Source organism: Podarcis raffonei, chromosome 17 (assembly GCF_027172205.1).
Source record: "Podarcis raffonei isolate rPodRaf1 chromosome 17, rPodRaf1.pri, whole genome shotgun sequence".
Taxonomy (NCBI): Eukaryota; Metazoa; Chordata; class Lepidosauria; order Squamata; family Lacertidae; genus Podarcis; species Podarcis raffonei.
In genome coordinates this window covers 41,235,874-41,262,469 of record NC_070618.1, presented here as the reverse complement: position 1 = coordinate 41,262,469, position 26,596 = coordinate 41,235,874, and the positions used below count along the sequence as shown (strand labels likewise).

Sequence of the window (26,596 nt, the reverse complement as noted above, 5' to 3'; positions counted from 1 at the left end):
GATGAATTCTGCATATAAGTTAAATAAGCAGGGAGACAATATACAGCCTTGTTGTACTCCTTTCCCAATTTTGAACCAATCAGTTGTTCCATATCCAGGTCTAACTGTAGCTTCTTGTCCCTCATAGAGATTTCTCAGGAGACAGATGAGGTGATCAGGCACTTCCATTTCTTTAAGAACTTGCCATAGTTTGCTGTGGTCGACACAGTCAAAGGCTTTTGCATAGTCAATGAAGCAGAAGTAGATGTCTTTCTGGAATTCTCTAGCTTTCTCCATAATCCAGCGCATATTTGCAATTTGGTCTCTGGTTCCTCTGCCTCTTCTAAATCCAGCTTCTGGGAGTTCTTGGTCCACATACTGCTTGAGCCTTCCTTGTAGAATTTTAAGCATAACCTTGCTAGCGTGTAAAATGAGTGCAATTGTGCAGTAGTTGGAGCATACTTTCGCACTACCCTTCTTTGGGATTGGGATGTAGACTGATCTTCTCCAATCCTCTGGTCACTGCTGAGGTTTCCAAACTTGCTGGCATATTGAGTGTAGCACCTTCACAGCATCATCTTTTAAAATTTTAAATAGTTCAGCTGGTATATAATCACTTCCACTGGCCTTGTTATTAGCAGTCCTTTCTAAGGCCCATTTGACTTCACTCTCCAGGATGTCTGGCTCAAGGTCAGCAAGCACACTACCTGGGGTGTACGAGACATCCATATCTTTCTGGTATAATTCCTCTGTGTATTCTTGCCACCTCTTCTTGATGTCTTCTGCTTCTGTTAGGTCCTTACCACTTTTGTCTTTTATTATGGTAATCTTTGTACGAAATGTTCCTTTCATATTTCCGATTTTCTTGAACAGATCTCTGGTTCTTCCCATTCTGTTGTTTTCCTCTATTTCTTTGCATTGCTCGTTTAAGAAGGCCTTCTTGTCTCTCCTTGCTATTTTTTGGAAATCTGCATTCAATTTCCTGTATCTTTCACTATCTCCCTCGCATTTTGCTTGCCTTCTCTCTCCCGCTATTTGTAAGGCCTCGTTGGACAGCCACTTTGCTTTCTTGCATTTCCTTTTCATTGGGATGGTTTTCGTTGCTGCCTCCTGTATAATTTTACGAGCCTCCATCCATAGTTCTTCAGGCACTCTGTCCACCAAATCTAAATCCTTAAACCTGTTCCTCACTTCTACTGTGTATTCATAAGGGATTTGATTTAGATTGTATCTTGCCGGCCCAGTGATTTTTCCTACTTTCTTCAGTTTAAGCTTGAATTTTGCTATAAGAAGCTGATGATCTGAGCCACAGTCAGCTCCAGGTCTTGTTTTTGCTGACTGTATAGAGCTTCTCCATCTTTAGCTGCAGAGAATATAATCAATCTGATTTTGATGCTGGCCATCTGGTGATGTCCATGTGTTGTATTGTTGGAAAAGAGTGTCTGTGATGACCAGCTTGTTCTCTTGACAGAACTCTATTAGCCTTTGCCCTGCTTCGTTTTGATCTCCAAGGCCAAACTTGCCAGTTGTTCCTTTTATCTCTTGATTCCCTACTTTAGCATTCCAATCCCCTATAATGAGAAGAACATCCTTCTTTGGTGTCATTTCTAGAAGGTGTTGTAAGTCTTCATAGAATTGGTCAATTTCATTGTCTTCAGCACCAGTAGTTGGTGCATAAACTTGGATTACTGTGATGTTAAAAGGTCTGCCTTGGATTCGTATCAAGATCATTCTATCATTTTTGAGATTGCATCCCAGTACAGCTTTTGCCACTCTTTTGTTGACTATGAGGGCCACTCCATTTCTTTTACGGGATTCTTGCCCACAGTAGTAGATATGATGGTCATCCGTACTGAATTCGCCTATTCCCATCCATTTTAGTTCACTGATGCCCAGGATGTCAATATTTATTCTTGCCATCTCATTTTTGACCACATCCAACTTACCCAGGTTCATGGTTCTTACATTCCGGGTTCCTATGCAATATTTTTCTTTACAGCATTGGACTTTCCTTTTGCTTCCAAGCATATCCGCAACTGAGCGTCCTTTCGGCTTTGGCCCAGCCGCTTCATCAGCTCTGAATCTACTTGTACTTGTCCTCCGCTCTTCCCCAGTAGCATGTTGGACGCCTTCCAACCTGAGGGGCTCATCTTCCAGCATCATAACTTTTATATGCCTGTTGTCTTTGTCCATGGAGTTTTCTTGGCAGGGATACTGGAGTGGCTTGCCGGTTCCTGCTCCAGGTGGATCACGTTTGGTCAAAACTCTCCACTATGACCTGTTCATCTTGGGTGCCCTGCTCGGCATAGTTCATAGCTTCTCTGAGTTCTTCAAGCCCCTTCGCCACAGCAAGGCAGTGATCCATGAAGGGGACGTGATCCATGAAGGGGCCTGTGAATTACCTTGCATTATTTAAGATATTGCTATTAGCCTCTAACTATGGAACGCAGGTGGCGCTGTGGGTAAAACCTCAGCGCCTAGGACTTGCCGATCGCATGGTTGGCGGTTCGAATCCCCGTGGTGGGGTGCGCTCCCGTTGCTCGGTCCCAGCACCTGCCAACCTAGCAGTTCGAAAGCACCCCCAGGTTCAAGTAGATAAATAGGGACCGCTTTATAGTGGGAAGGTAAACGGCGTTCCGTGTGCTGCTCTGGTGCCAGTTCGCTGGAGCAGCTTCGTCACGCTGGCCACGTGACCCGGAAGTGTCTGCGGACAGCGCTGGCTCCTGGCCTCTAGAGTGAGATGAGCGCACAACCCTAGAGTCTGTCAAGACTGGCCCGTACGGGCAGGGGTACCTTTACCTTTATTAGCCTCTAAAGCCCTGAACGACTTGGGACCCAGGTACCTAAATGGATGTCTGTCCCTATCCTGTTCACCACGTGCCATGGGGTCAGCTGGAGAGATCCTGTTTGCAGTCTCACCCCCACCCCTGAGACACTAGGAGGGTGACCTGTCCCATCAGGGCATTTTCTGTGGTGGCTCCCCAGTTCTGAAACTTATTCCTTGGGGATCGAAACTAAAGATTGTTTTATTTCACCAGGCATTTGGTTGAAGAGTATTTACTATTGTATTTAACTGATCTGCTACTCTCTTGTCTACTCTGTAGCTCATGGAATTTTATTGATTTTATAGTAGTTTTATGTATGTTTCTTTTTTTGTTTCCCATTTACACACATACATTTTCATGCCTGTTGTAAGTCATCTTGGGCTCCATATTTGAGGGAAAGTGTGGCCTTCAAGGTACACTCGCATCATATATGCCAAGCCCATGGCTTCCCTGCTCCCAATAATCCTGGGAACTGTAGTGGATTAAGGGTGCTGGGAATTATAGCTCTGTTAAAGTGGTATAAATGGGCTTTCAATGTATGGTGTGGATTTGACTTTGTCTAACAAACAAATTATTCAATTTTTCTTTTAGGCTCTAGGACTCAGATGGGAATTTGAACAGAATATAGTCATAGAAAGTAGTTCTGGTTGTAGCAATAGGCACTCATTGCACTTAGAAAATGAAAAATACTTCACAGACATTACCTGAGTAATCCTTACAACTATTCTGTAAGATAGGTCAATATTATAATCCCCACTGAACAAGGAAGGGAATGAGGTTAAGGCCAGAAATAAACAACAGCCTGTTATTGTTTTTCCAGAGAGCTGAAGGCAGTTTGAAAGAGAGACCACTATTCACTTTTTTAAAGAAGAGAATAAAAATATAAAATTGAAAGATTTGTTAAATTACTTTCTTATTGCTGCAAGTCCACCAATTGCCCAAATATGGAAAACATAGTCGGAAATAAACTGGAAAACATAGTCTGAAATAAATAATTGTGGTGGAGTAATATATGGAAAAATGCAGGACATTAAAAACTTATATGGTACACCCATTTTTTTAAAGGAAAAACATGTTGTCTCAGTTTGGTGGGATTTATGTAAATGAATACATTAAAAAAGAAAAAATACATTTGTCTCTTCTTGACGTAGGTGACCCTGTGGTCTAAACCACAGAGCCTAGGGCTTGAATATCGGAAGGTCGGCAGTTCAAATCTCTGTGATGGAGTGAGCTCCCGTTGCTTGGTCCCTGCTCCTGCCAACCTAGCAGTTCGAAAGCATGAAGTGCAAGTAGATAAATAGGTACTGCTCCGGCGGGAAGGTAAATGGCATTTTTGTGCGCTGCTCTGGTTCTCCAGAAGCGGCTTAGTCATGCTGGCCACATGGAAAAACTGTCTGCAGACAAATGTCGGCTCCCTCAGCCAGTAAAGCTACAACCCCAGAGTCGTCTGCAACTGGACTTAATGGTCAGGGGTCCCTTTAACTTTACGAGCTTCTCATGAAATTTGGGATAAGGACACCTAATTGCTTGAAAAAGTTTCTTGATGTAATATAGAGCCCTTTATTATTGGCACTCCTTATGTCTCTGATAGTTTCAGTTGTGGGTCTATGTTTCTGTATATTTTTAAAGTCATATGCGCCACACTTATTGCTCTCATTTCTTATGACTGTACTCTCCACTTACCTGTCTGCATCTTATTGCAAATATCCGAATAAGCAGCTTTATCATTTCTTCTTGTGAATATAACATCCTATGTCAGCCTTGGTTTGGTTTGGATTAGTTTTTATGTGTTTGTCTCATGAAGTTTTATTTTGTTATCAGAAAAAAAGAAAAGAAAAGAAAAGAAAGAGGGATCACTATTCATAGTGTGTGCATTTCCCCTACATCTGCTTCTGGTAAACAGGTTTGGGAGGTTTTTGGCATTATTTGGAAAGCTTGCAACACCTGTTCAAACCAAAAGGACAAAGGAAATATATGAGTGCACCACAAGGAGCAAAACCAACTAGAACCCCACTATTAAGTCTCTTCAAAACTTCTGTCTGTCCCATCTTAGAGAAGGTGGTTTCTTTAAGGCTATCTGGTGAACTTATGGCAAAAGGTGGGATTTGAAACTAAAAATTTGGCTAGCTTGGTTAAGGAGGTTAGAAAGGAAAATATGCACCACAATCTTGGAACAGTAAGAGATCTAAGGGGTCTCAGCATCCCCCTTGGGTTTGGCTCTCTTGGAACAAAGGTCACTGCAGGCATCTGGTGTTTCCTGCTGCATTAGGAGGGGTTTTCTACACATAGACATATAGGCTGAGCAGTTGGAAGAAACCATGGCATTAATATTCCTATTGATCCTGTCTAAGCAGGAGATAACTAGAGCATGCACCACTCTGGCCAGACAGTCTGCGGGCAGGGAGGGTCTCAGCCTGCGTACCAGATGGAGCTGGTAGACAGCTGCCCTGGACACAGAATAGACCTGCCCCTCCATGGACAGCTGTGAGTCCAAAATGACTCCCAGGCTGCGCACCTGGTCCTTCAGGGGCACAGTTACCCCATTCAGAACCAGGGAGTCCCCCACACCAGCCCGCCCCCTGTCCCCCAAGAACAGTACTTCTGTCTTGTCGGGATTCAACCTCAATCTGTTAGCTGCCATCCATCCTCCAACCGCCTCCAGACACTCACACAGGACCTTCACCGCCTTCACTGGTTCCGATTTAAAAGAGGTAGAGCTGGGTATCATCTGCATAGTGATGAACACCCAGCCCAAACCCCCTGATGATCTCTCCCAGAGGCTTCATATAGATGTTAAAAAGCATGGGGGAGAGAGAGAGAAAGAGAGAAAATCGGGGGATGCATTAGGAGAAAGCTGGCATACAAATAGAAAATCCTATTATCTGATTCTGCATATTAGTTGTTGTCTGCTATATTTGTGGTGAATACTGAAGCACATCCACTAAATACAGTTTTCTTGTTCTGGTACCAGATTCCACGCACCCCCTACAATATAGAGAACTTGAAATGTTTGTAATATTTAGCAATTAAATGTCCATTTTATTTAATATTTATTTAATAAAATTTATACGTTGCTTGATTGCAAGAAAAGAAAAGAAAGAAAATCAACCCACAAAGTGGTTTACAAAAAGATAAAACAATAAAGCCAAGAAAAATGTACAGCCCGACTTCAAATCATATAAAGTCAAAGGCCAAGGTCCCTGCTTGTTTACTTAGCACCATCGATGTTCATGGCACTCTATAGAGGCCGGGGGGGGGGGCGACTACCATGTGATATTTGTTTTGTTTTCCTCCAAGAGCAGTCAGCAGCGGCACCTGCAACCCCTGCTGTGTGATATGCCAAACCGCATTTGAAAGAGGGTGCAATTTCAAAAGCAGTAAGTGTTGCAGCACGTGAGAGGGTCAGGTGTTTCAAAGAAGAGAGAAAAGGCTTTAGAATTCCAGTTTGGTTAGATACAGCTTCCTTGTATGAACCTGAGAAGTTCCGGGAGATTTCCTTCCCATTGTCTCCAAGATTCATGAATGGGACATGCCACTGATCATCCTTCATAGAAGGGTTTTCACGCTGTCTCCTCTGTGGCCCCAGCAGAAGGTGGCGCTCTCCCGCCCAGTGCAAATGGGGTAGCCAAGGAGGTACCTCTGTCTGTGTGTGCATGCATAAAGATGTATAGGAGGGTAGCTAGTAAGGGAGCCCAGGTTTGGAAGGGATCTCCCGTGCCATGGGGTGCCTTGGCCACCCTTGTATCCCACGGTTTATGTTTTCCAGTGGAGTCATAACATGCCTAATGAAGAGGTCCCCCTGCATAGTCACAAAATACAGCCATCTGCTTACAATATACTTACTGGTTGTGCTGGTATGCAGATTTGCATTTCTGTCTCCAGTGGGGTGTGTGTGTGTGCAAAATATCTATATACAGATGCACCACATTATGTGTGTTCATTCTGAGATCCGGCAACTGTTCATGGCTTGGTGCCTCAGTGCACCCTCCCTTGGGTTTGTGGCATGGCATGTTTGTGCAGCTAAGCATGGTTGCTTATGCCTATCTGCATGTAAATTGCTTTTTTGTCCGTGAGACACTTGCGCTGCCTGAGCCGGGACGAAGCCTGGTATGTGCGCAGAGGCATGCCCTCAGCGGTGTGTGTGCACTTTGTGGGGCATGTGAATGTGGCACTGGCACAGATGCCAGTCTTGACACAGATGTTCAAGCTGTGTGGCCATTTGTGTGCCTGAGCACCCCCCTCCCCTGCACCTTGACACTTTGACGGAAAAACTCACAGGCATTCCTTGGTTCCCTACCTGAGTGTCAGGTGGGCCTCTACTGGTTTTGCATCTCCTGTTGCAAACAACACAAGGTAGGGTGTGAGCAAGCGCCTGCCTCTCTCGCTGACTGCGTGTGTCTCCTGCTGGATGTGCCTGGGCCTTCCTTCCATTCTTGCCTGTTAAGTTACCTGACACTAACGGTGCTTTGCTGGGTTGCCATGGCAATGCCTGCCTTCTTGGAGGTTACAGCCTGGATAATAGGGTTACGAGAACTCCCCACAGGCTCTCTCTCTGGCAGCAACAGGTTCTGAGCAGCTGAGGCTGAGAAACCCAGAGGAGGGAGGGGGTCTTCAGCAGGAAACGTTGAAGGAGGTTGTCTGATGGGACAGGGGCAGCAGAAGAAGAGAGGGGCAGGGGTGGCTGCACAATCTTTTGTCTCCATCTAAGCAGCAGTCCACCCTCAGAATCGTATGCAGACTCTGGCTGCCCTGTGGGGATCATCACATCAAAAGCTCCTCTGATCTCCTCTCTTCCTTCCTCTCTTCCTTCCCCTCCTTATTCTCTCTCCTGCGCTCCCTCTTCTGCAAATTCATCCCTGGCGGCTGTTTCTCCAGGTTCCTTCATGGTTTTTTAAGAGGGTACAAATAATTTTTTCACCTTCTCCTCTGCTTCTTCTGGTCATAAAGTGATGAAGCTATCAGTCCCCAGATGTGCGCATACACCGCAAGCAGCCATGCACACTCCCTCGTCCCAAGCCACACACTGTGATCACCCCCCCCCCCCATAAAACCCACAGCTGGGGATTAGCTAATTGTCTTCCAAGTGTGGCACTGCCCCCTCGCGGCATGTGAGCAACTCCACAGCCACCCCTAGGAACTTTGTAGAGAGGAGAGCGTTGTGTAATCGTTGTGACAGCGGAGCGATGGAAACAGAGAAATGCTTTCTGCTTCAGCGTCCCAAATATGGTGAAGTGCGCGAAAGAGATTCTGCACATGCAGCCGCAGACGATGTCTCGCTAGCAAGCATTGGAGGAGAAACTGTGCCTTAGTCTGGCGGAAAGAGAGGAAGAGCGGCATTTCTCCGAAGCCCCTCATTTGAGCTTCATTTTTAAAAACTATTCCTTTTCATTATATCTCTTTTGCTCCTGATTTCCGTCCTGGGCTTCTGTGGCTGCCCGGAACGGGTACAATGGAATCTGCACTCTATTGTACGCCCATCAAACTTAACAATGAAATGCATCCGAACAAGCTGTGTTGTCCTAGCTTTCCCCATGATTGCCTCAAAAAGCAAAACGCAGGAGGCAAGGAGAAGACACATCTTCCAGTACTAGATCTGCCAGGATTGTCCCTGGACATTTCAACATCAAAAGATGAAAATCCAAAAGGCTTCTTCTGACCCTGACACTCTGATGTTAAAAAATAAACAGCAATTTGTGGTAAGACACAGCCTAAGAGGGACATCTCTCTCTCTCTCTCTCTCTCTCTCTCTCTCTCTCTCTCTCTCTCTCTCACACACACACACACACACACATACACAGCCACTCCAGACATCCTTTTTATTGTGTATTCACAATGATATGTGCTTGTGGTGATATCCACACTTTCAGTGTTTCTTCCAACCAGGGCAAGTGCTGGAACATCCTGCTGAAATCCTGTGACTTGCCACAAAAGTTCTGGTTTATACTTTGTCTTTCTTTCCTTGTGCCCCTCCAGAGGGCAATAAGATGGTAGCATTTGGGAAAGATCATGGAACAATAAATCGGGCAGAATGATATGTAGGCGGTCCAATATGCCCACCCCTAAAGCACTCTTAGTGCATCCATGGCATGTTGCCATCTGGAGAAGCCCAATCATTGCACATGCAGAAGATGATGGACAGGCTGTTGTGAATTACTGCAATGCTGGGAGAGCAGCAGTGCAGAGAAGGACAAGCAAGGCAGGCCCCATGACAGAGTGAGCTCCACCCTTCAACACCACAACTGCCAGTCCTTGCTCCCAAGCATTTGCTGTCTGAGGTTGCTGCCTCACTCTGCCCAATGGTAGGGCCAGCCCTGACTGAAGCTTTGGAGTAACTGTGCTCCAGATTTGCTCCCTGAGGCTGGGCTTGAGAGCTGAACATATTTCCTTGCCAAATGTGGAAAGTTTGTAACCTAAAATGGGAGATGGAAAATTGCTTGCATGAGATGCAACAGTTGCATGCAACATTTCTCCGGTGAAAATAGGGACATCCAATTCCATAATGATAATTTTACTATTTATACCCCACACATCTTACTGGGTTGCCCCAGCCACTCACTCTGGGCAGCTTCCAATATATATAAACATTTAAAAACATTAAGAAATTCCCTATACAGGATTGCCTTCATACGACTCAGGAGTTGGATAACTCCAAACCCTCCAACATTTATCTGATGAAAATAGGGAAGTCCTAAGGAAAAGTGGGACATTCTGGGATCAAATCAGAAATCAGGGCAGCTTTGCCAAATCAGGGATGTCCCTGGAAAATAGGGACACTTGGAGGGTCTGCAGCTGTCATTCATCTTCAGAGTTCAATTCCCTTTCCAGGGCTTGTATGGAGGAGGGAATAATGTACCTGATCTCCAGTGAACATGCATGCCTATACATTAGGGCTGAGATTCTCAACCTTCTTGGGTCCACGGCTCCCTTAACCAACTACATTCTTTCTGCAGCTCCCCTGTGGGGCTCAGGAGCCCAGTTTTGTCACCCCTTGCTTGCAGAGATGTCAGCCCCTCACCCTTTCCCCCCTCCCTTGTGGAGTGTTCCCTCAGCCTCCTCTCCTCTCCTTGGGAGTCCTCTGGGCAGCCGCTGCTGCCGTCCCTGGTCTCTGAGCTGCTCCCCCCCACCCCAAAGAGAGGTGCCTCCTCCCACTGCCCCACAGAGGCCTGGGAAGCACCCCCTGGCCACCCCAAGAGGCACCCTTCGCCTGGGGAGCTTGTAGCCAGGGCTGCTGCAATAAACAGCTGTGCAAGCCTTTGGGAGGCAGAGACAAGAGAGGGCCTCAGAGGGGAGGAAAGAGGGACAGAGGCCAGTGTTGCCCGCAGCACCCCTGACCATCATTCAAGGCACCCCAGGGTGCCACAGCACACTGGTTGAAAACTATTGCAACAGGGTACCACGCGCAGTACAGTCTTCTGTTTCACACACTGCACCCACAACTCCCATCAGCTCTAGCAAGCATGCACTGATGAGAGTTGTGTTCCAAAACATCTGGAAGGGGCCATGTTGGTGAAGACTGGTTTATTTGCAGCCTGTGTCATGGCTCCCTTTAGCTGCACCAGGAGTGCTGGCTGCAGCCCTGGACATATTTAATATAAATTAATCCACCTGAACCCAGTGGCACTTACTGCTGAGTAACCATGCATGGGAGTGAGCTGTAAGCTACCACAGAGTTGGACTAATTTGATAAAAGTGCCCCCATGACCTCTTCCTGTCAGACTTTTAAAATGTATGATTACTGTATTTGTTTCCCTCTTGCTTTGTTTATTTTGCAACACTTCTTGTGAAAATAGTTCTATGTTGTTCTATATTATTATTTTTTGTAGATTATTGCCAGTTTGTGAATATGTCCTAGGGAAACCTAATCAGATGGGTGGGGAATAATAATAATAATAATAATAATAATAATAATAATAATAATAATGGAATAGGACATTCCTATTTTCAGCAGAGAAATGTTGGAGGGTATGATTCTACGCTAAGTGTGTCATTCTGAGCTCATTGGAAGAACGGTGGAATATAAATATAATAATAAATCAATAAATAAGGTGACAAGCTTTGACTGTAGGTTAAGCTGCCACTAAAGGTAGAGACACATCAGGGGATGAAAAAGCTGCAAATTCTACTCTGGTCCAATCCTGTCTGAGGGCTTATTTCCATTCTCTCTGCTCGCTTCTTGTTTGCCCTTCTTTCTTTCTCAGGCTTCCAGCTCCCCCACTCATTTCTCCTGCCAACCCCACAAGGTCTCTGTTTTTCAAGTACTCTGCCTCTTCTGCCCCCTCTCAGTCCTCCTGCCTATCATCCCTGGGCTGTTTCTGCTTCCTTTCAGCAATGCACACCTTCTCCCATCTCTTGGATCTCATTCCAATGCAAATAGCTGTTTCTGCAGAGAGTTTTTTGTCAGGCCTCAAGACACTGCAACCCTGCTAATTACTGGTTAGCGCGCACACACGCACACACACACACACACACACACACACACACACACATATATATACCCTGCCGCCCCAAAGCAGCTTCTGTTTGCAGCTTTTAAATGCACACCTTAAATGCAAATACACATTTAACATGCTGTCCACTTTGACCCTAAGTTGCACTGTTTCTCAACATTCTATTGCCGGGCAAGTAATTCAAATTAAGATGCGAAACTCACTTTTGCTGTTCTAAATGGCCTCTCTGCAAACTATTTCTTGTGCATGCCTTTCTTGTCAATGAGATGACTCTACTATTAGGTAAAGTGAGCTCAGGTTAACCCTTTCATGTACGCAAGTGTGAGTCAGTAATTGTATATTTCAACAGAAGAGATGTGGGTGTTGCACAGCTTACTGTCCACCCTGATCATTTCAAGCATCTTTTTCATTGGTGCCCTTATGTGAGAAAAGCACCTGTCTCCATAATTACCTCCTCCAACTAACATCAGCCCCAGTCAGCATGGCCAATGGTCAAGGATGATGACTTGGATGATGGACTCAAGGGCATCCTGATCAAATTTGCAGACGACACCAAACTGGGAGGGGTGGCTAACACCCCAGAGGACAGGATCACACTTCAAAACGACCTTGACAGATTAGAGAACTGGGCCAAAACAAACAAGATGAATTTTAACAGGGAGAAATGTAAAGTATTGCACTTGGGCAAAAAAAATGAGAGGCGCAAATACAAGATGGGTGACACCTGGCTTGAGAGCAGTACATGTGAAAAGGATCTAGGAGTCTTGGTTGACCACAAACTTGACATGAGCCAACAGTGTGACACAGCAGCTAAAAAAGCCAATGCAATTCTGGGCTGCATCAATAGGAGTATAGCATCTAGATCAAGGGAAGTAATAGTGCCACTGTATTCTGCTCTAGTCAGACCTCACCTGGAGTACTGTGTCCAGTTCTGGGCACCACAGTTCAAGAAGGACACTGACAAACTGGAACGTGTCCAGAGGAGGGCAACCAAAATGGTCAAAGGCCTGGAAACGATGCCTTATGAGGAACGGCTAAGGGAGCTGGGCATGTTTAGCCTGGAGAAGAGGAGGTTAAGGGGTGATATGATAGCCATGTTCAAATATATAAAAGGATGTCACATAGAGGAGGGAGAAAGGTTGTTTTCTGCTGCTCCAGAGAAGCAGACACGGAGCAATGGATCCAAACTACAAGAAAGAAGATTCCACCTAAACATTAGGAAGAACTTCCTGACAGTAAGAGCTGTTCGACAGTGGAATTTGCTGCCAAGGAGTGTGGTGGAGTCTCCTTCTTTGGAGGTCTTTAAGCAGAGGCTTGACAACCATATGTCAGGAGTGCTCTGATGGTGTTTCCTGCTTGGCAGGGGGTTGGACTCGATGGCCCTTGTGGTCTCTTCCAACTCTATGATTCTATCAAAAAATCTGGGAGAGAGAGGAGATCCCAGCAGACTTTAGGGATGCCAAAATTATCATGAACATGAAAAAGGTGACAGAACGGATTGCAGAATCTATCATGGCATCTCTTTACTAGCTGAGGTCGGCAAAATTCTTGCAAGGATCTTAGCAAACCGTCTCTTAACAATATCTGAGGTGACCCTTCCTGAATCCCAAAATGGTTTTTGACCTTCTAGGGGAACAATGGACATGATTTTCACCTCTTGACAGCTTCAAGAAAAATGCAGAGAGCAAAACCAACCCCTGTATACAGCATTTATTGAGCCTAGGGATTGCTGATCAGAAGGTTAGCAGTTCAAATTCCTGCAACGGGGTGAGCTCCCGTTGTTCGGTCCCTGCTCCTGCCAACCTAGCAGTTCGAAAGCACAATGTGCAAGTAGATAAATAGGTACTGCTCCACCAGGAAGGTAAACGGCGTTTCCATGCGCTGCTCTGGTTCGCCAGAAGCGGCTTAGTCATGCTGGTCACATGACCCGGAAGCTGTACGCCGGCTCCCTCGGCCAATAAAGCGAGATGAGCGCCACAATCCCAGAGTCATTTGCGACTGGACCTAATGGTCAGGGGTCCCTTTACCCTTTACCTTTAAGGCCTTCAACACTGTACATCTCAGTGCCCTGTGGACTGTCCTTCTGAAAACTGTCTGCCCAGATAAATTTGTGAACATGATAATATGACAGCAGCAATTGCAGATAGCAATGGCTCTCAAAGTGAACCATTCACAAGTGGGATCAGGTGTTAAACAGGGTTGTGTTATCGCCCTAACTCTATTTATTATTTTCATTGTCATGATCCTACAGTTTGTCAAAGGGAAACTCCCCACCGGGGTAGAAATCATATACTGACTCAAACAAATGAAAAGCTCTTTAATCTGAGTAGGTTGAAAGCAAAGAGTAAGGTTACCATAACTTAAGTCATAGAGCTTCAGTATGCTGATGACAACATAGTGTGTACAACTATCCTAAATATCTTCAAAGAAGCTTTCAAAGAAAACTTGGGCTATTGCTCAATATCTAAAAAACCAAAGTGCTGCACCAACAAGCACAAAACAACCTATTGGCAGCACCTCAAATCCAACTTAATGGTGTAACATTGGAAAATGTTGATCACTTTCCCTACCTGCACAGTTATCTTTCCACAAGGGCCAACACTGATGCCGAAATCCAGCATTGCCTGAGCTCTGTAGCTTTCTCCTGATTGAAACACAGAGTGTTTGAGGACCAGGACATTCACAGTGGAACCAAAATGCTTGTTTACAAAGCTAGTGTACTGCCAGCCTTACTGTATGCTTGGGAAACATGGACCACTTATAAACGCCATCATCAACTCCTCGAAAGATTCCATCAATGGTGTCACTGAAAACTTTTACACATGACTTGGGAAGATAGGTGAACAAATGCCAGTGTACTAGAAGAAGCAAAGATCACCAGTGTTGAAGCAATGATTCTTCAATATCAACTTGGTTGGTCTGGTCATATTGTTCAGATGCCTGATTATCGTCTTCCAAAGGAACTACTCTATTCAGAACTTAAAAATGGAAAGCGTAATGCTGGTGGTCAAAAAAGAGGTTCAAAGACTCTCTCAAGGCAAATCTAAAAAAAAATGTAGTATAAACACTGACAACTGGGAAACACTGGTCTGCAGCCTTTACCAAAGGTGTCTTGGGTTTTGAAGGCACTTAAACTCAGGATGAAAGAGAGAAACGTGCTAGGAGGAAGGCACGTTTTGCAAACCCTCACCAGGACCAACTCCCGTCCGGAAACCAATATCCCCACTGTGGAAGGATGTCTGGATCCAGAATTGGCCTCCACAGTCTCTTACAGACTCATTGTTAAAACCGTGTTCATGGAAGACAACCTTACTCAGCTACAAGGGATCACCAAAGAAAAAGATAGCCCATGGACCACAAAATAATTTCCCCCTTTTGAAATGCCCCAGAGCTATCTCTGGTCAAAAGTGTTGCTTTTGTACAATGTGCTTTAACACACAACCACATTTATGAAAAAGAACTTGAGATTTTAGGAATAACAAGCTCTGCATCCAACCAGTCCGTGGCAGCTATTAATAGCTACTAGGCAAGATGGCCATCTTCTGTTTCCACTGCTGGAGGTCGTTTGTCTTGGAATTCTGGTTGCTGGGAATCCCAGGCGGGGAGATGGTCCTGCTGGTGAGCTTCCCATCGGCATCTGGTTGGACATTGTGTGGGATGTGGGACTAGATGGGCCACTGGCTTGATCAAGCAGGTCTATTCTTATGTTACTTAAAGTCTCATTAATTTCCACAAGGCTTCTGCACAATTCATCTTCTCTGGATTGGGATCCTTGGGGAGGGGAGATGTCATATAGGGATGGGGAACTTTTGGCCCTCCAGAGGTTGCTGAACTAGAACTTCCATGAGTGCCAGCAAACATGGCCAATGGCCAGGAATGGTGGGAGTTACAGTAGAGCATCATTTGAAGGGCATCATTTGAACAGGTCCCCCACCTATCATCCCTGGAGGGGGTGCTGTTTGTGCTGTCTGATGTGTCACCATGCTTTCCATGGTGCTGAGGGAACCAGGACCCCTGGTTCTCTCTTTAGCCTTGGGAGAGGCATGGAATGGAGGCTATGTGCTTCCCATGTGCTTTGCATCCTATGCACTCCCACCTCTGGTTTGGGGAGTGGTGGACACACCATGTTAGGCACAATCCATATCTATCCTGTTGCTTCTTAGGAAATTCTGCCTTTTTATGCATTTCCCTATCAAACTGGCTTTGATCTGGATTGAGTAAAAGAACTACGTAGCTGCCTCTTGAGCCAGAAATGTGCACACAGCATGTAGACAGATGTATTTGGGCTGGTGTGTGTGAGAGAGAGAACTCAAGGGTTTTGTTCCCAGCCCTGAAAGGAGATGTGCGTGCTCTTCCGCTCTAGCTGCTCCTTGCCTCTGGAGTGTGAAGGCCGTGCTAACGAGGCATGAAGGGAACGTTGACAGGAGAAAGGGTCAAGGCAGCAGGAGGTGCCTCTGTGTGTCGCAGCCCCTATTCCTCCCTTCCAAGGGGGCAATGGTTCCAGTTAGGACCAGGTTCAGGGGTCCCAGGCAGCCCCCCATGCTGTGAAGAGGGTGGCAAGAGGGGTTCTGGTTGCATGGATCTGGCGTGGAGTGTGTGTATGCCAGTCATTGGGTGATAGGCACTTTGCAGTTCTTTGGAAGGGAACCAGGAAGTTAAAGAACGCATGTTAAAACATTTTGCTAAATTCTGCACACACAAAACTCAATTTGTTGACTTAAAACAAAACCTATTGACCTGTTTATGTTTGTACTCCAATATTTAGGGGCTGCACAGAATTCGAACAGCTGCAAGAACAAAAAGTTTCCTTAATTATTTAATGTTACGCTGATTCCCTTGGTATTTTTACTACCCTCAGAAGCTTAGGGAAGCTTGGCCTGGGAGGGGGCTAGTTCTCTGTGGCAGCCCCTAAATTGCAGAAGTGACTTCCCACAGAGGTGCAGCTAAAACAGGTGCAGTCCCGGTTTTATGAAAGCCATCACAGTTTCTGATTTGATTCCAGAATGTTCCTATTTTCCTTAGGATGTCCCTATTTTCATCAGAGAAATCTTAGTGGGTAGGGAGTGAGGTGACTCCTGAGCCAAGGAGATAAGTAACTACACAACCTTTAGAAGAGAGCCCAGGATAGGGAAGTTTTTTAAGGTTTAATATTTTCTTATGTTTTTATATATGTTGGAAGCCACCCAGAGTGGCTGTGGCAAATTATCATTATATTATTATGGAATATGGCACCCCTATTTTCATCAGAGAACGTTGGAGGGTATGTGAGACTTTTTGGTGAAGGGTGGATAAGAAATCTAAGGAAGGAAGATTTGGGGAAGATCCACAAACGCTTTGCATGATATTTTCAGATGGATCTGGGAATGCCTCATGCCTGATACCCTAGACGGCTGCAAGTCAGAGCAGGAAATACTGGCCTGGCCTGGTGGCCCCCTCCTCCCTTAGCCCCCAGATTATACTGGGAATCATTTCAGCCCACTTTGCTTTTCCTCAGGATGCCGTTTGGCTGCATCGGACTTCGGGATGACAAGAACTACAACAGCCTGTCTGACATCACGGACAAGTATGAGATTGGGCAGCTACTACGGGCGTAAGTAGGGTAGCAGAATGAAGAGCTCCCAGCTGAAGAGCCGCAGCTCCCTGTGGCCTCCGGGGAAGCACCCCAAGGGAGCAAAGGAGCCGGGCCACTGGCAGGCTGGGCTGTTGGGGGCGGGTCTTTGTGTCTTTGCCACCCATTATTTGGAATCATAGCTGTTAAGTTACAGATTTGAAAATAAGGGACCAGCAGCCTTGAAAATAAGGGACCAGCAGCCAAAATAAGGGACCTGCAGCCTCACTCGTTCCAGGCACTCCAGTCTTCCTGTCCTCCTGCAGTCTGGTCAAACTCATGCTGGGTAGCTTCGAGAACACTGTCCAACCAACTTTGTAACCAGAGGTTCAACTGAATAGAATCTGAATCACATGCACCACAAGGCCTATGCAGCCTCAACTTAAGATGGCTCCCCGGCCTGGCTTTGCACTGTTAAGTTTGCAGCAGCACGTGCAACAAAATGGCGTCCAGCTTTCAAAAAACCCCTCAACTTGCATTAACTAGCCACACACAAGGCATGCAAGCTCCACCCCTCAGTCGTTCTTAGACTTCTTATTGGGTGAGCAACACAGCCAAGCAACACAGTTGGATCCTCCCTCCTCCCTGGCCGGCAGGGAGGGAGGGAGGGAGGGAGGGAGAGGAGCTGCTTCCTTTGAAATTTAAGGGACATCATTTAAGGGACATCCATCAATAAGGGACAGCAGTGGGACATCGCGTTGGAATAAGGGACTGTCCCTTCAAATAAGGGACACTTGACAGCTATGTTTGGAATGTCCTGTCACAGCAGTTGGCCAGACGCCCTTTGGCATTTCTGGCACAGCTGCAGCATCCTTTCTTCTCTTTCGCACGGCCATCCTGCACGCAGCAGCCTCAGAACAGCCACAGCACCTTCTCACCCTTGCCTGGCGCACGTGGAAGTTGGCACTTGGCAGCAGGACAGAGCTCTTGGCCTCGTGTCTCTCACGCCACTGCTTTGCGGCTGCCCACCCCGTTAGCCCTTAACCCCTTCCTTCCCTTTGCTCTGCCTTCAGTGCCCCTGACGCACATAATAGCTATGTACTTTTAAAGCACATTTCCCCCCAAAGAATGCTGGGAACTGTAGCTTATTCTTCACAAAGCTATAATTCCCAGCACCCTTAACAAACGGCAATTCCCAAGATTCCCTGGGGTGTAGGGTGTGCTCTAAATGCATGGCACATATGCAGCCGGTGAGCAAGGGACAGTTAGCAGCTCCGGCGATTGTTGCTTTCGTTTTAGCCCATACCCTGCCTGCCATTTTGCCACAAGTGAGCAGGAAGAAGAGGAGCATGGCTTCTCCAAAATGGCCTCCTAGGCTGCGAAGGATCCATGAACTGGCTGCTGGGAGAGACAAGCTGAAGGCCAGAGGGTAGTCCCTTCAGGACAGCACAGGCAGCAAATGTCCAGCCAGCCTATTTGGCATCTTCAATGCACCACAACCATTCAAACTTGCCCGGGTGCCTCTGGACTTGGTTTGGTCATTGCATTTCCTTCATGCGAGATCACATTCACCCGGTGCTATACCAGCTGCACTGGCTCCCGGTGGGGTACAGGATCAGGTTTAAGGTGCTGGTTTTAACCTTTAAAGCCCTATACGGCCTAGCACCCTCGTACCTACGATACCGCCTCTCCTGGTATGTCCCACGGAGGACCTTCTGGTCTTCAAACAAAAACATCTTGGAGGTCCTGGGCCACAGAGAGGTTAGGCTGGCCTCAACTAGAGTTAGGGCTTTTTCAGCTGTGGCTCCAATCTGCTGGGACGCTCTGTCACAAGAGACTAGGGCCCTGCGGGACTTGACATCTTTCCGCAGGGCCTGCAAGACGGAGCTGTTCTGCCAGGCCTTTGGTCGGGGTTCAGTCTGACTCCCTCTCCCCTTTCATAAGAACTTGCATGAAAGTGGCCTCCCAATTTTTCTCACAGCTGAACTTATGTTCAGCACAAACAGCTGGGCCTGGTGAGCATTTAAGGTCCCCAACCCTAATCTGTGGGTTGCCATCCGATTGGATTTTATTCTGATCCTGATTTGAGGATGTATTTTAATTGATTGTCTGATTTTATGTTAATGTGTTATTCATTTGATGTTAGCTGCTCTGAGCCCGGCTTCGGCTGGGGAGGGCGGGATATAAATAAAATTTATTATTATTATTATTATTATTATTATTATTATTATTATTATGCCTTCCCTCTGAGGAGAGAGGGCAGCCCATGTCCTCACTTCCTCCTCACAACAACCTTGTGAGGTAGGATGGGTTGAGATAGTGCTAGCCCAAGGTCACCAAGTGAGTTTCATGGCTGATGAGGATTTGAACCCTGGTCTCCCAGGTCCCAGTCCACCACTTGAGAATAGGAATGGGGTATCCTCCAAAAGTTCCATCAACCCCACCCAGCATGGCCAAAGGTCAGGAATGATGGGACTTGTAGTCCAGCAATATCAGGTGGGTCACAGGTTCTCTATTCCTCCCCTAAAAGCTATGCTACACTCCAAAAAGTGGCCTCAAACCCAGAGCATGGAGAACTGATATATTATTGTTTATCAGCCATGGCAGCTGAAAGGGCCCTCTAAAGTCTGAGGCAACAGGGCACAGGCTATCACCTTTCTGCCCCGCTTGCTTGCTTCCCCAAGACATGATCTGGCCAGCTACTCGAGAAAGCAAGAGGCTGAACGAGGCAGCCTGGGCGGCTCATCTAGCAGCAGCAGAGCAGTTTTCACAGCGAAAGCGGGTTTCTTTTTTGCCCTCCCCTGTCCCACAGGAAGGAGTTCTGTGAGATTTGTGTGGCCCGCGAACGCCAGACAGACCGACTGTACATCTGCAAGAAGTTTCTCAAGAAAGACGGGCGCAAGGTGCGAAGGGCAGCCAAGAATGAAATCCTCATCCTGAAGATGTACGTGTCTGAGATGGGGGTTTAGGAGTGGGGGGGGGATGCTGGGAGTCATCCACACTTGCCCTCGCTCTGCCACTCTCTCCCGAGGAAACCTGATTGTGGGTTTTCCCAGGGAAAGTGGCAGGGTAAGCAGAATGGGTGGGGTAGAAATATTTTTCTTACCTCCCCAAAGTCCCTTTTCCAAAGGTCCCTCCATCCTGCAGGCAGCCCAGGTTGGTGTGTCTGTGCCAGTGGACTCCCGGGTGCTCCCTGGCCCTCATCTGTGTATAAAGCTTGTGTGTTTTCTCTGCTGTTCTGGGGAGAAAGAAGCTGTGCTTCTGTAAATCATAACACTCCCCGTAGCTTCTTTTCAGCAAACTGCCAAGTTGACAGGCTGTGGAGCGAGTTCATGGCCACCAAGCCAGAGTTAAGCTCGCAGCTAAATGTTCAGTTATAGCAATGGAAGTGAGGCGTTGGAGCTGGGGAGCTCCAGGATTGTGAGGAAATGAGACAGGGAGACTGGGGGACATGAAAGGAGAATAAAAATATTCACGAAAGCAAATGCATCAGGACAAAAAGGTTGCCATCTGTTGTGGGGGGGGGGTTTCCACGGGAAGGCTCCTCTGGTCTTTAACATTTCTCTTATGATATATGGTATGAAGGCTGGTCGGTTTAAGAAATATTTTGTAATTAGGAAATTATATACAGTATGTGGGTATATATACGCACTGCTGCATTATGAGGCAGAAATTCCACAGATAAAGCTTTCCCTTCAACGGCTCTGCATGCTGAGAAAATCACCACTTGTTGAAAACTGCACCAGGTGGGGTGATGGTGGAAATATATCTATCCTACCTAGTAAGGGCCAAGCAAGGAAACTAAAATCCAGAGCAGAGAAGGCAGGACATCTTGGTGGAATAACCACAAGGTGTGCCAAATGTGAAATGCCTGGTTCTTATACTGCACGAAAGGTGAGGACCCTCTGGCGTATGGGCCAGTTTTGGCTCACCAAATATCCTTCTCGCTCAGCTGTTCCTGGTAAACAAGGAGGAGAGGAACATATGTTGCTCCAGGATCTGGAAGGTGTTTGTATTAAAGCCCTTCTAAAATGGATTGGGGCGCTCCATTTTAAGAGCAAGTTCAGTGCAAACTCCTTTGTGATCCTGGAGCAAGTCTTCTGAAGAGCACAGCTTAGAAAAGGCCTGTGACTTTATGTCATTGTGATGCCAAGTGGTTGACAGGTGGGTGTCAAATCTGTCCCACAAGCGGCAGGGCAGGTAGGGCTACCGCCCACTGCGCAGGGGAGGAGGGGTCCGCCTCCTGTGTTACAGCCTAGAAGTGTCCCCACAGCCCCCCCCTTCCCTGTGGTAAGTGGGTGAATATGAACTTCCCCTGTGTGGTCTGGGGCATTTGTATTATTTGTGTTATTAAATTTATAACAAAGAATTTGTATACTGCCTAATCATAAAAACCTCTAAGCAGCTTATGGAAGATATAAAATGACATTAAAATCATCAGTAACAACCGGGAGTTAAAAATAAGACTTAACAAATTGTAAGTAAAGCCACCAATTACACACACACACAAACAAACAAACACACACACCCCAAAATAAAATTACATATTAAAATACATGCCAACTTTACACATCTTGGCAGCCTTGCTTAAACAAAAACGCTTTTAGCAGACACCAAGAACAATAAAGTGAAGGTGACTGTCTAATGTCAATTGGCAGGCAGTTCCAGAGGGTAGATGCTGCAGTGCTGAGAACTACAAAACAAACATTAAGTGGCATTTATAATCCCAGTGGTTTCTGGCACTGTGATTGTTTCATTAATATTTTTATACCCCCCCCAATGTATCACAAAATTCAAAGTTAATAATAATAATAATAATAATAATAATAATAATAATAGTTTTTTATTATTTATACCCCAGCCATGAGGCTGGGTTTTCCCAGACACTCTGGGCAGCCCCCAACAGATTAAAAACAGAATAAAACGGGGTTTGTGTGGGGTTACCAAGTTCTTCAGGCTGTGGATGAAATTACATGTGACACAGAGTTCTGTGAGGATGTGTGATTTCCCATACCAACACAGAGTGCAGTTGAAGTGTGAGGAGAGAGGGCCCTTGCCACTTTCTATTCATGCCACACCCAGCCTTGAAAATCATGCCTAATCTGCTTTTAACTGCACCAGGGGGCAGACTCCATGTTGGGGGGACAGAACCTCAGTTAGCTAAGTTTTTTATTGTTTTGCTTGATGGGGGGGCAGCTGCCTCCCTGCCCCCCCCGGCTACGCCCATGCTGTTAAACCTAGCTTTTACAGTTAATTTTGCTGCTAACGGCAACAGATTTCATGCCTGCTAAAGACAACCTTAACTAACTGCCAAATCATTTGGAAAATATCCCTGTTTCTGTTTTGTAGTTGCACAGCCCGACCCATGTGAGCACTCACATAACTCTCACCCTCATTTTGTGCTAGCATTTGCTAGGGGGAAAGGAGGAATATTAATATTTCTCTTTAAGCGAGTCTCCGTTTCTGCAAGGCAGGTAGATGTAAAAGAAAGAAAGAAAGAAAGAAAGAAAGAAAGAAAGAAAGAAAGAAAGAAAGAAAGAAAGAAAGCCTAAGGCAGAGAGAGCCAAAAGGGAAAGGTGGCAGCCCCTCACCTGTTTCCATCCCAAATTGCAAGCAGCCAACCCTCCCCGCATCTCTGTTTGCCACCATCAAAGCTGTGCGCTTGATTCCCTGCTCAACCTGACATCATCAGAGCTGGTTTTAGCCTCTTTAGACGTCTAAAGGCCAAGCATGCATTATTGACAAGGGCCTTGGGGGCTGGCTGGGATTTCTGCTGACTTGGTCTTTGCACAAATGGTCCCTCAGGTGCAAACAACAAAGCCAAACTGGCAGGGGACAGGCAGCAAGAATGGTGGAAGGAGTCAGATCAGGAGAGAGAGGAGATGGAGGACTGGGCTGGTACTGAAGCAGTTCAGAGGGGTGGGGAGTGGATACTCGTGGAGGGAGCAGGACAGGAGCTCATGCATCTCTGCATTTTTCTTCCAGGGTGAGTCACCCCAACATCTTGCAACTGATTGACACCTTTGAGACAAGGAAGGAATTCTACATCATCCAGGAACTGTAAGTTTCACTGGGAGGTGTAGGTGTACTATGACATGTCAGGCACAAATGTGCCCAAGAAGCAGCTGGTTGAGAGGGCAAGGAGCCCTTCCACCTGCCCTGAACGTCATCATCACCCTCATCCCACCTGAAGGGCTTGGGGCAGGTTAGAACAATTAAAGTACAATGTTAAAAGCAGTTAAAAACAACTTACTATCACAGAAATAATGCCAGTGCCATTTCAATTTGTGTAAAGCTGATTAAACCATGCTAGGTGTTTGTGTGCGCTTGACTGGGTATTGAGAATTGCTTGGTTGGGCTGTGTCTTTGAACTCTGATCATGCCTCTCACCTGCCAAGTGGAGGCTAGACAGGGGCATATTTAAAGCAATCTCACTTTGCAAAAGTAACATTTGCATTAGCTGCTCTGCCCACTTTTGCCTCTGAATGTTTGCACATCTCTGCTACTTTTATATCCCACCTTGACTCCAAGGAACTCAAGGTAGCAAACATGGTCCACCCCTTGTCCATTGTATCCTCACAACAGCCCTGTGAAGTAGGTCAGGCTGGCTGCTTTGCTTAAGGTCCCCCAGTGAGCGTTGTGGCTGAGTGGGGATTTGAACTCTGATCTCCCGGGGTCCTAGTCTTTGGAAGAGCAACGTAGGAATCACTTGGGCTGTCACTTTTCTGCAATCCATTCTGTTGTCTGGCTACTCCGAATCCAGCAGTGCCCAGCGGGGAATGGGGTGTGCTGCCCTCTTTCCGTTGATTCCACAACTCACACTGAATTCTGTGTGTCGCCTGCAGGGCCACTGGTGGGGATGTTTTTGACTGGATCCTGGACCAGGGCTACTACACGGAAAAGGATGCCAGCAATGTTGTCCGGCAGGTGCTGGAGGCATTGGCCTATTTACATAACCTGCACATTGTTCATCGCAATCTCAAGGTAAGGAAAGATTCCTGGATCCCAGGCCTGACATGCTCAGAGTGACCTCCCTCCCTCTGATGGGCCTTTCATTCTTTCAACAAGAGGAAAGAGCCCAGAGGGACCCGGAATACATTTGTACTGCACTGTACCATTTTTAGGGCTGGGGAGAGATGATGGCTAACTTTGTTCACCTGTGTCTCTGCTGCCTCCAGCTGGAGAATCTCATGTACTACAACCAGAACAATCGCTCCAAGGTGGTACTGCGGGATTTTTACCTCTCACGCTTCGAGAACGGGGCCATCACAGAACCATGCGGGACCCCTGAATATTTGGGTATGGATATGTCTTTCCCTTTCCCAGAGCTGGATTAAAAACTAAGAGGCATGATTTCTCCTCCCCTGTACAGCTCTAACTGGCCTTCATGGCACATTGACAGAAACTAGGAGCTTTGTAGGCTGTCCAACACTTCTTTCCTCACAGGCAAAAATTCAACAGATAGAGCCATCCTTCTGGCACAGAGACACAGTGACAAAGAAGACATTGCCTTTTGCATTTCTGCCTTCCATACGGCTGCTAACAGCACACCACCTTGGCGGGGGGGGGGGCCTGGGAAGGTGAAAAGCAGCACCTGGGCACCTGCCTCCTAACACCACTAGTTTTGTCTTAACCAGCTCTTAAATGTTTTCCCCCTCTGACCCATATGTGTCTCTCCCCACAGCTCCTGAAGTGGTTGCTCGGCAACGCTATGGACGTCCTGTTGACTGCTGGGCTGTTGGAGTTATCATGTTTATTCTGTGAGTTCCACCAGCATTTGTGTGTGTGTGTGGAAAAGGTGGGCAGAAAGGAACCTAGGAAAGGCCAAAGTGGCAGTCTCATAACAAGCTTGACAGACATGGTTCGCCAGACATCTGACCCACAGGTACGGCCTCTGAGATTGGCAGACACAAAGCACAGGGCCTTCAGGGCAGGTCTTCAGATGTTCCTTGAAGACTCATTTCTTCCCATCTGCCTTTCTTTGGCCACATTTTTTACTGCTGATTCCTGAGACTAGATGCTTCCATATTCTTATTTATTTTTTTAACCACTCAACTCTACCCCACTGGATCTCCTTTAGTTATATGCTGCCTTGCAAGGCTATTCCCTGAGAGGTGGAATATATGATTATTTCAATGATGTGTTTGATTCAGAATTGCTTGGGTCCAAGTCTTCTGTTGCCTTGTAATGATTTGATTCACTCCTATTACCTGCCCCCCCCAAAAAACAGGCTGTCTGGGAACCCCCCGTTCTACGATGATACAGATGATGAGAACAGCAACAGCCACAACCGCCGGATATTCCGCAAAATTCTGGCTGGGGACTACGACTTTGACTCCCCCTATTGGGATGACATCTCTCTTGCCGGTAAGAGAGGGAGGCCTGGCCAGGACTCTGGGAACTGACTCGATTCTGACCAGACTCCTCTAGCCTAGTCTAGACATGCAAATGAATGAGACAGTAGAATCCCAAGACGGAAAGTGGGCGATTTCAGGCTTCAAGTGGGAAGGACATTGGTTGTTAATATAAAACTCTGCCTGTTTGTTTAAATGAATGAATGAAGAAAGCACACATGGGGAGAGCATCTTTTAGCACAATCTTCTGTGTGGGTTGATTTGGTTAAAAGGAAAACAGATATGCTATAATAAAAGGATAATTCGCTGGATACCAAGATCCGGGTTTGGGGCAATTACAGTCATACCTCGGAAGTTGAACAGAATCCGTTCGACTTCTGAAATGTTCAACTTCCAAAGTGTGGCTTCTGATTAGCTGCAGGAAGCTCCTGCAGTCAATTGGAAGCTGCGGAAGCTCCATCGGACTTTTGGCTTCCGAAAGAACATTCAAAAACTGGAACCCTCCCAGTTTTCGATTGTTCGGAAGCCGAAACGTTCGACTCCCAAGGCGTTCGGGAGCCGAGGTACGACTGTACTCTTTGGCAAGAGAGCCTCAGCGGATTTTCAATCACAAAACGTGCAGGACTAATATAAGCCTGGCAGGACAGCTTACTCTATGGTTTTAACCCCTTCATGCATTAATTAGAGTTTAGCATGTTGGTTATATGAGGCTGGGTATCTCACACACTCCTCACTGTGGTGGTCTTCTTTCCACCCCCCAAAACTACATAAGGAATTCAAAATGTATGCTCCTCTTGTTACTTGAAATGGTAAAGTCCATTCTACCACGGAACATGTATTCCAACCTTGCTCTGGGTCACGGAGGGGACGGGGGACAAAGACGACGATTGTTCACTTTCTTTAATGTTTCCCACCAACCACTCTTTTCCTTTCTCCCATGCAGCCAAAAAGTTGGTGTCACAGCTTATGGAAGTTGACCAGGACCAACGAATCACTGCCCAGGAGGCACTGGGACATATCTGGTGAGAATTCACCATTCACGAGGCCCTCCCTGGGCCCTCAACATACATGTGCATGGGGGGAAATTGGTGGCTTATTACATATTGCAGCATTTATTAGATGACTATGAATGAAACTAAATTCTATCAATACTAGCAGGACGTGTGTGGAAAACATGCCTATAATCTGCCCCATTGCTTCCCCATCCATATTTTCCTCCTGCCTTTTATTAACAAACTGAAGTGACTGGCTTTGTACTATGTGTGAACCAGCACCCATAAGCTGTTTCTGCTGAACAAACTATGAACCACAGGGCCAGTTCTACCATTAGGAAGATTGAGGCAATGGCTTCAGGCAGCAGATTCTGAGGAGCAATGGGAACAGCCCTGCAGCTCTTCCCCCTGAGCACCCTGGACATACCCTTCTTTTGTGAACTGAGTGTGC

General features: G+C 46.5%; 1 protein-coding gene across 4 annotated transcripts in view; it reads left to right on the top strand.

Annotated features, from left to right (window-relative positions):
* LOC128404812 (caM kinase-like vesicle-associated protein) overlaps nucleotides 1–26,596 on the top strand; it is a 40,900-nt gene that overhangs the window by 5,616 nt on the left and 8,688 nt on the right. The window contains exons 2-9 of one of the 4 annotated variants that reach the window (XM_053370759.1): nucleotides 16,746–16,841; nucleotides 19,612–19,743; nucleotides 22,785–22,859; nucleotides 23,645–23,783; nucleotides 23,978–24,098; nucleotides 24,484–24,559; nucleotides 25,030–25,166; nucleotides 26,097–26,175. In XM_053370759.1, coding sequence (XP_053226734.1) covers nucleotides 16,747–16,841; nucleotides 19,612–19,743; nucleotides 22,785–22,859; nucleotides 23,645–23,783; nucleotides 23,978–24,098; nucleotides 24,484–24,559; nucleotides 25,030–25,166; nucleotides 26,097–26,175 — 854 coding nt within the window. In that variant the 5' untranslated portion in view covers nucleotide 16,746. Of the gene's footprint in view, nucleotides 1–16,745; nucleotides 16,842–17,541; nucleotides 18,426–19,611; nucleotides 19,744–22,405; nucleotides 22,698–22,784; nucleotides 22,860–23,644; nucleotides 23,784–23,977; nucleotides 24,099–24,483; nucleotides 24,560–25,029; nucleotides 25,167–26,096; nucleotides 26,176–26,596 lie in introns of those variants that run through there. The other 3 variants (XM_053370758.1, XM_053370761.1, XM_053370760.1) reach the window with 3 other exon arrangements.